This window comes from Anneissia japonica, unplaced genomic scaffold (genome assembly GCF_011630105.1).
Source record: "Anneissia japonica isolate Jap-2015-1 unplaced genomic scaffold, ASM1163010v1 scaffold1239_len605302_cov174, whole genome shotgun sequence".
Taxonomy (NCBI): Eukaryota; Metazoa; Echinodermata; class Crinoidea; order Comatulida; family Comatulidae; genus Anneissia; species Anneissia japonica.
The window spans coordinates 444,112-453,749 of record NW_022748776.1 but is presented as its reverse complement, the minus strand read 5'-3'; the positions used below and the strand labels follow the sequence as shown (position 1 = coordinate 453,749).

The 9,638-nt window shown below is 31.5% G+C and overlaps 1 protein-coding gene across 1 annotated transcript in view; it reads right to left on the bottom strand.

Annotated features, from left to right (window-relative positions):
- Nucleotides 1-6: 6 nt before the first annotated feature.
- LOC117120970 (neuronal calcium sensor 1-like) overlaps nucleotides 7-9,638 on the bottom strand; it is a 23,062-nt gene continuing 13,430 nt past the window's right edge. The window contains exons 5-8 of the mRNA XM_033266072.1: nucleotides 5,733-5,811; nucleotides 5,043-5,131; nucleotides 3,093-3,170; nucleotides 7-1,140 (exon numbers count right to left, since the gene is read on the bottom strand). Coding sequence (XP_033121963.1) covers nucleotides 1,045-1,140; nucleotides 3,093-3,170; nucleotides 5,043-5,131; nucleotides 5,733-5,811 — 342 coding nt within the window. The 3' untranslated portion in view covers nucleotides 7-1,044. The remainder of the gene's footprint in view (nucleotides 1,141-3,092; nucleotides 3,171-5,042; nucleotides 5,132-5,732; nucleotides 5,812-9,638) is intronic.

Genomic DNA, 9,638 nt, shown 5'->3' with positions numbered 1-9,638 from the left:
TAATTTAAAAATTATATATATATATATATATAATATTCATATGGATTATAATATAGCAATAACAAAATATTTATTATATCAGTCTCGTCCATATATTACACCAATATTTTTAAACTTAAAAGAAACTTCAGCATTAATTATAAGTCATTAACAATGGTAAATGAAGACCACTATTTTTGATAAACTGAGGTGTCTATTAATACATCTCATTATAGCTGACCACAATTTAAGATGTTTAATATTAATAATACTGAATTTGTACACGCCATCTAATTTAATACAAATAAATAATAGAATAATAATAGCATTAATTATATATAAAGTGTCATATATCTACTTGTGTAATCAGAGGACTTAATGTACAAATAATTCTACCATGTAAAATAAATGATTGATATAAAATAACCTTAAACTATTTATATAAAAGTATAAACCAGTGGATAACATTTAAAAATAAATGGACAAATTCAAATTACCGTAAGCATAATTGAGTATTATTTAAACAAATATCTAAAGCTCTCTACCATAGAGGAAGAGAGATGAGTAAATTTATGAGGGGTAAAAAAAAAGTGGTACAAAGTGGACAAAAAATCATCAGGAAGGAATAGAAAGCAAAGGGCTCAAATACGATTTATGAAAAATCAAAATTCATTATGTAATAATAAAAACAGCCTAGCTTTTTTGAACTAAATAGTGTATGTTTTATTTCTTAGGATTTCTGCCCACAGGCTATGTTAGCGTCAGCAGGTAAAGTGAATTCAGTGAAAAAAAAAAACCAAAAAAAAAAACACAGCCTTTGACTTATTGTATAAATCAACTATATAGCACATCAAAATGGAATATGGATGGAAAAATCTGTTCAGATACTAATAATTTAAGATTATCTACTAAAATGAATAAACTCTGGATCTGACATCAAAATATTGCTGTAATTATCAGGTCAAGTCTTCTTCAAGTCCTCTTCTAGTTTTTGACTGTCGGTGGTATAAATGAGAAGAAAGCTCTTCCAATATATCATATACAGTAGTACTATTTTGCGGAGCCTTACTGTGGAATCTCCAAGGATAGTGCCTGCACAATCCAGGGGTCGCATTTTGAACCTTCTCGGAATTCTTCTTTGTTTAGTTTTCCACGACCAGACTACACAAATAAGCAAAGAATATCATGAACATTAATTATACAACATCCCTGAAAGTTTACCACAACAAATTTTCAGGTCCCTACGGTATTCTCGAATTGGAGGGTGAATTGTAGGCCTGTTAGTTGGCAGGCAAAATATTGTCTCATTAAATTTTTGAAATGAAAGCTAATATCTAATACCTGTAATTCAAAATACCTTTAATTCAAAATTCTTCATCAATCTCATCTTTTAAATCTGCTCTAACTAAGTACTATATTTAATTATATTAGTTGTACTTTATTGTATTTTGTTTGTAATTTTTTGTTTAGTGCTTTTATATTTTTGTTTTTGTATAATTACAAAACTTGATTGGTATTCAGTTCATTTTTGTATAAGGTGGAGTGAGTGCAGTATCTGTTTGGGCTTGTGCCTATTCTCAATCCGGGCTTAAATTGTACTTGATGATCGCCAAATAAATATTATTATTATTATTATTATTATTATTATTATTATTATTATTATTATTATTATTATCTGATACATATATTTATAATAAGCAACTATAGTTAAATACTACAGCACCCACAAACTCTAGAATGACAAGGTTCAAAAATTAAAATAAATAAAATGATTGAATGATTTACTGATGTACTATAGTACTACAAAAAAAAATTTGCTGGTAGAAGTTTAATATAGTGGTATAAATGCAAAGATTATAGGTATGGTATTATTTATTTTCTGTTAATTGGAAAGGACAATTCCTCCTTGTTCAAGTTTTAGGTTAATTAAGTAACAAGGAATACAATTTGTGTTCGGGGAAACACAGATTTCAGATTTAATAGGATGTTAATATAATTTTTAATGTATTTTGTAAAATGTCATTTCATGTCTATTCTATTTTCTATTTGAACTTAGGAAATAAGACTAGCCACAGTTGATATATCCATCTTCAAGTGTAACAAGCTAAAGAAGTATGCTAATCACCATAAATTTGTATATATTTGCCAAATTAAAAAACATAAATGGCAGTTCTAAAATTTAATGAGGCAAACCTATTTATCAGCTGAATGATTTCTGTGCAATAAATTATGTAGACACTAAAAATATGACATGGTCAAACTTGTTGGCAGTATTTATAGTCTTTTTTATTTCTCATATTTACCATGTTCATACTATAAGAGACATAATTTGATTACTGCTTTCATCACAGCAAAGCATTACAGACAATTTGCATTATTTAATTTGTGTAGATTCAAGGTATTGCACATGAGATTTTATCACTGTAATCAATATAACTTAGATGGAAGGTTCAATATTATATCTATACCTAAAGGAAAGGTGACTTGCTTACTGCCTTTCACCTGTAGAAGAGTACTTTTTTCTCGAATGCCAGTATCATGTAAAATAAAACTAAAAAGTGGAGTTGAATAGCTTGGTGGTTAAGATGCTTGCCTTCCAATCCCTGGGTTCAATTCCTGTCATGACCAAAACAACTCCACTCCCTAAGCCTCCTAGTGAGACTTAGTTTATGTAGAGCATATTGTGTTTATGTTTGTCTTGTGAAGGGATATGGCGCTTTGAATCGTGACTAAGTTCACTGCTTGCAATATCCTATTCTTTAAAGCACTACAATTTTCAGTATTCCAGGCTAGTAAGCTAATAAATCAGAACTTGATAATTTCAATATTTCTTAATGTTTTACAAATTAAATTTATACCAATTTACAGGCAAATAAGTAACACCTTTCCCATAATTATATTAGTATTTTCATTTGAAACATTCATTTTCTTCCTTTGAATTAATCGTATATAATACATGGACAAAACGAAATAGTTTTTTTGAGTAAATAAAATAAGAAATAAAAATGCTAAATATCAGTAAAAAAAATTCAGTACCTCGTAAGACATGAAATTAATGTAATTAAAAAATAAACAAACATGGAATTGACACTGTGTCTTGTCCACCAACTTACTGTGTCCATCTGACCAAATATCTTATTTACTCTCTTCTCTGGAGTATCTTCATCACTTGGCAGATCAAGCATATTTCCCTGCAAATACAATAAACAAGACAATTTTTAATATTAGTAGCATGAATACATTTTTAAAGTAAGAACCATGGAGCATAATATGAACATGTTTAAGACTTGCCATGCCAAACCAGCATGAGTGACAAAAACACGAAAACTTTTTAATACATTCATATTCTCCACATTATAAGCTTTAAAAATAAAATGATGGGTAATTTAGCAATGGAATCAATTTACTATGCCAAAGTTATGAGTATAAGTATTACAGCTTTTCTTTACTATAGTATACGATACTGAAACAGTCTTATGTTAATTACTCAGTTTACTAAAAATCAGCAACAGGTACACTGGTTTTGGGATAGCAAGCCTCATGGAAGATTTGAAACCCAAGCTTTCATACACACAATGCACTTTGTTTTTTATGAAGAGTACAAGATATATTTATAAGTATTGTCCCACCTACTATTGTATAATGATATAGGTTTTCATGCCCATTGTATATATAAGTGGACGATACTGATTTTGTTTTCTTTTGTCCTTACTTTACTGCAGTCAAACCCCTTGTTATGTGTTGTTTATGGTACAGCTAATGCTTATTGGTCTCAGTTGTTGATCATCCTTTCATACCAGTATATTTTGTTTTGTAGACCATGGTTAGACCAAAAGTAAGTTGTAGCCTTTGTGGAAAAAATTAACCTAACAAACTTCAGGGGATACTACACATACACATCTAGCCCCACCCACCCACACACACACACAATGATAAACCATCGGCCAATAAAAGTCCAGATACAGGATTCCATGTGAATGTGGTAAAGTCTACATTGGAGAGACCGGTAGAGACCTCTACACCAGACTCAACGAACATCAAGGTCATGGAAGACGACATGTATACCAAAAGTCATCCAAAACAGGAAAATCATCAAATTCATTAGGACTCTAAACTAATCACTCCAGTACCTACTTGGCACTCCAGACGCACTAGGGAAGCAATTGAGATTTACAACAAGCATAACATAGTTTCACAATATATTGGATTTGTCGTATATGTCGATCATTATTTAAACGATCTTCACTTTGATAGATTTGTTTACATGTAAATGTTGGTTTTCAATTTACTTGCATGGGATGGTGACCTGTAAATTACGAGCGTCCTGGGCTTAGTCCTTTAAATGGCGGGAGAATGGTCACACCTTGCTTATTATTAACCCCATTACTTGTTTTCAGATTTACTGTTCACAGCCAACCCAACAAGCTAACTTTTATTATGGGAAAACATAGCCACGATGAATGGACACTACCTGGCTTTCTTACTCCAATCAAGCACTAGTCACACCACCTTTATTTTTAAAGGAAACAGTGGATCATTGACGATCACCATCTCTATTCAAGACCAACAGAAGTCATAATTCACCTGATGACGGACAGAGTAATCTCCCTGGGACTAATTAAAAAATGTTAATGCATATCAATGTTATGTATTGAAATTAGCACTACTCTGAAAATGTTGTACCTGCCCGTTTAAAAAATTTCTGGATCCACCTCTAAACCAACCAGTGGTTTTACCTCAAAAACCATATTATTACACATGGTGTACCAAAAGTTTAATGATTTTGTTATTGATACTCAACATGCAAACCGTCAAGAAATATTTTATGAACGAAATTAGTATTGACTTTCAATTTCCTTACTGTATATATTTACCTCTTACATCAGTTTCTATAATTGATTATGATGGTATAAGATATATGATACATAATTCGTTGATTAGCAATTAGTTCATCAGGCTATTAATCTCTTCATCTTCTGCTATAATAAGAAAATTATGGCAATTAAACAGATGAACTTGAAAATATCAAACAGCAAAAGTGCTTTGCTCCATAGAAAACATACCACCATCTTGTAAATTGCATCCACAATATCAAGCATCTCCTTCTTGGTTATGAATCCATCATGATCTAGATCATAGAGATTGAATGCCCCTGAAAAATATAAGATATTATATGATAACAACAACTATCGAAAAGTATCATAAGATGCTAAATGTTAACACCAAATATATAGTTAGAAGCAACGTAAGATCTCAACAGATATTACATGAGAATTCTATGTAGTAGAAGCAATGTTATATATCTCATTAACACCAACTACAGTAGGTTGTTAACCACAGTACCAATTATAGAGGAGACAATTTAAGATGTCAAAAGATAACACCAACTATAAAGAAGTGTTAATGCAAGATGATAATTAAACACCAACAATAGAGGGATAATAATATAAGATGTTAAATGAAGAATCAACTACAGGGAAGCAATATAAGGTGATAATTAACTATAATTAAACACCAACTACTACTATATTGGAGACAGTGTAAGATGTACAACACCAACTAAATCAACAAAAGATCATTAGCAACACCATGCAGAGATGCCATGTTTATGGCATAGAAGCAATATTCTAATAAAGAAGACTCAAAAGATGTGGGTCAATGACTGTTGTCACCTAATGGTAATGTTTTATATAATAATGGTAAACACATAATCTTTGAATGCATTTTTAAATAAGAACTCAAAAATGACCTACAATCCAATTTCTCATCTAACGAACCCCTTGATGTAACTGATAATGCTGATATAAACTCCTTAAATGATATGTATCCATCCTGAAAGAGGAAAAAAAGATTACATGTACAGAGTGAAAAAAAAAATCACTATATTCAAACACAGGTCTCCCTCTAATTGTGGCAAAGACAAGCCAAACCAGTCACTCGTCGCAAATCGTGTTTCAGAGGAAATGGCCAAAACATGCTGCAATGTCTAATTTTTTAAAATCTATTTTATTGCACTAAACTAACCTTTATATATCTATACATATTGCTATGCTGTTATTTTCCCCATTTTCAATGTTAAAACAACACTTTTTTAAGGATTCTTGGAGTGGAATTGAATAGCTTAGTGGTTAAGATGCTTGCCTTCTGATCCCAATGTCCTGGGTTCAATTCCTGTCACAGCAGGACTTTTTCTCACAACTAAAAGCAACTCAACTCCCTAAGCCTGCCCTCATAAAGAGACTTGGTTTATGCATCATTTTCCTCCTGTAAGTGGCGAGTGTACTTGCTGTTGGATGTGAAGGAAACAGATATATATATATATATATAAAATTGGATAATAGTTTCTGCATGAGAAATGCCTGAAATCATAAACTTTGAAGGCTGATTTCTCATATTGTTCTTTAAACAGCTGTATGTTTAAACGCTTGTAACATCATAAGGAAATGTCTGATTTTAAGGATTTTTTTAACCATCTTATAGCTCTTATTTTACTCTTTAACCCTGTATTAACAACTCAAGATCGATTTTTGCAATGAGAGACTGGTTTGGCTAGTCCCTGCTACAATTGAAGACTCCTCCAATTAAAGACCACTTTTTATGTGGTCCCAAATTAACAATGTCTTTTTTCTTTATTATTCTAATTAGAGACCAAAGCTGCTAAAGACCATGGAAAGCCCGAAATCAGAAAGTCGTCTTTAACTGGAGGGAGACCGTATAACCTTTAGTTTAACTGAATAGCAAGTAACTAATTAACAACCCAGATTCATCCAATGCCTTATTTATCAATTACTGGTAATTAAAATCCAAAATGATTCATATCCATCATTAAACAACACCCATTATCTGATTCATTACAATGGCCTGTCGCTAAATTTGCATCGACCGATGCAATTTTCGATGTCACCAAAATAATCTAGTTGCGAGTGTGTTTGTCTCAAGTGCACACAAGATTACAAAATTTCAAAAATGGGATATTATGTAACTGAGAATTAAACAGGGTTTCTAAAATTATTAAAATTGGTAAACTTCACCTTCAACAAACCACAAGGATTATTATACGTATCAACAAGTATAGGCCAGCAAGACCTCTGGCAACAGGAATCTAAATTCATCCTTTTTTGTTCCTCATACTAGCAAATCCAAAATTCAGGTCAGTTTTCAACGTGAAAAACATTGGATAACATTTTACGATCATCACTGCGAAAAATGCAATAAATCTTCTTTCAACCAACTACTTCTCAACACATGCATCAAGACAATTTTTTTTTCACTACATCAACTCAGAAGAGAAAAAGCGAAGACGACAGCTATTAAAAGATATCGTATATCGTACATTCTTTCATTAGTATAATAGTATCCAATCATACATTACAGTCACTGTAATTAACTGCAAGAAATGTATTGAAATTTCAATGTATGGCACTGCTCTTATGTTCTTTAAGAGTAATTTTACCATCAGTATAAAACTCTATATGAATGTAATTACTGTACAGAATATGTAAATCTTCTCCCTATAACAAATTCTACTAAATTTGTTCACAATGCTGTATTTAGGCCAGCTATCTTCTTTGTTGCCAATATTATTAATGTTATATTGCTGAAAAACATTATTATAATATAATTTAATAATAAATTTAAAAAAATCTTCTTCACTATCTTTGAAGTGTGATCCATCTAATATCGTTGATGAAAGTGTAGTTTCATACTACCAGTTAAATGATTTATGTAAAGTTATGTTAATTTAAGTGCTGTAGGTAGGGACTGATATATATTTTTGACTGTTTGTTTATTCATACAGTACACTGTATTATAGTATTAAAAACATAGTTTAATAGGTCCATTGTTTAAGTTGAAATAAGATAAAAACAAGGTCAGAAGAAGATTGTAATTACTGTATGTAATAAATAGGTATTGATTTTGTTCTTCATTGTCCATTCTTACTGAATAATTATTGTATCAAGGTTGTAATCTTTTAAGTAAACAGTTAGTTCAAGTTCCATCTTTTCGAATGCAATGTCTTGCTACTTGTCATTTGCATTTTTTGAGGTGTTGTAGATTTTATTTGCAATCTGTTGAGGCATCTGGAAACCAAATTTCATGTGAACCCAGTTGTACATGTTCACATATAAATATATCTTGAATCTTGTATTGTATTTATGTTTCTTAATCTGTGTGTAATTTTATTAATTAGTTATTTGAACATACACCTTTGAATCGGTGGCACTCAATATCAATTGGTGCGTTCGTACAAACAAAAACAAAAAAAAGGGGAAAATTTAACAAACAAAATAAATAACAATCGACTGTATATAATATTACAAAATTAAAGAAAGGTAGAAAAATAACATATGAAATTAGATGAGATCACATTTCACATCGCATTTCATACTCAGAAATATTTACAGGTCAACTGTAAAGTAAATGCTTAAAATAACTAACCTACAAAATATAAATAATATTATAATATAATGTTTATACACTTATCATGTATTTACATGAGATGAATAATCTAAACCTTCAGATGAAGTGTGACTCGCTGTCAAAAGAAAATGCCCCCCACCCCAAAAAACTGCTCTACACTACAAACCGCCACTCGACTCTCAGCTACCTCTTACACAGCAGTTTACCCCATGACCTTCCAAGTTACCTCATGCTCTCCAGGTTACCCCTGCCTTCTAGGTTACCTGATGTTCTCCACACTATCTCATGCCATCCATGCTACCTCTCCACTTCAGGCTGTCACTCCTCTTAAACATGTCCTTCCAATAAGTTTGCTCTTCCACTCCAGGCAATCCTCTTTGTTCCAATTCAAACTGCCTTGCTACTCCCATTGCTTTGCTCCATGCTGCATCTTCACCCTCAAACACACTACACACAAGCTGAGCTAATGACCTTCGATAACTAATCAATATTGTGGTATAATAACATTAATCTTGTTATTAATTAACTTAGATTGTATCGATTTACGTTTGATTTGATATCCAAATATACACCAAGAAGTTAAAGTGCATTTACTTAGCTACAAATTATGTTGAAATAATAGCAATTGCTATTATTGATTTTTTTTTTTTCAGATGAGCTCTAGCCTTATTCTTAGGGAGATAGTCACATTATACAGCAATATACAATAAATTCATAAATGGATACCAATGATTTTAAGCTATAGGCTTGAAATCCTTCAATTGATCAAATAATTTCTTTTTAGATTTTCGAACTCTATTCAAATTTTAATAGGACATCCCTCATCTTATGGTAGCCACAAAATCTGGGCAGTCTGACCTGTTGCAATTCTAAGCTTTTTGGCCACATACTGTAGAATACTGTACAGAACTTTGTGGTTAGCCATGCTCTTACCAGAGACATCCTTCTCAGGTCTTCATATACCAATGCATTTTTAATACCATTCCCTAAATGGTTAAATGTTTTGCTGAATATACTAATGAATGCCCCACTTTGAATAAACGGTCCTTGATCTGGATAAATAATTGATAAAAATCATCTGGAGCATCACATGGATTGTGTCAGACTCACAGTCTGTCTGGTTGCCATGTGAATATAGTAAACAAACAATATTTGGTTGCATACAGTATTTAAATTGCAAGAACCTCCAACATGATGAATAAAAAGTATAGCCGCGTTAGTCTGTACAGTATAGAAAG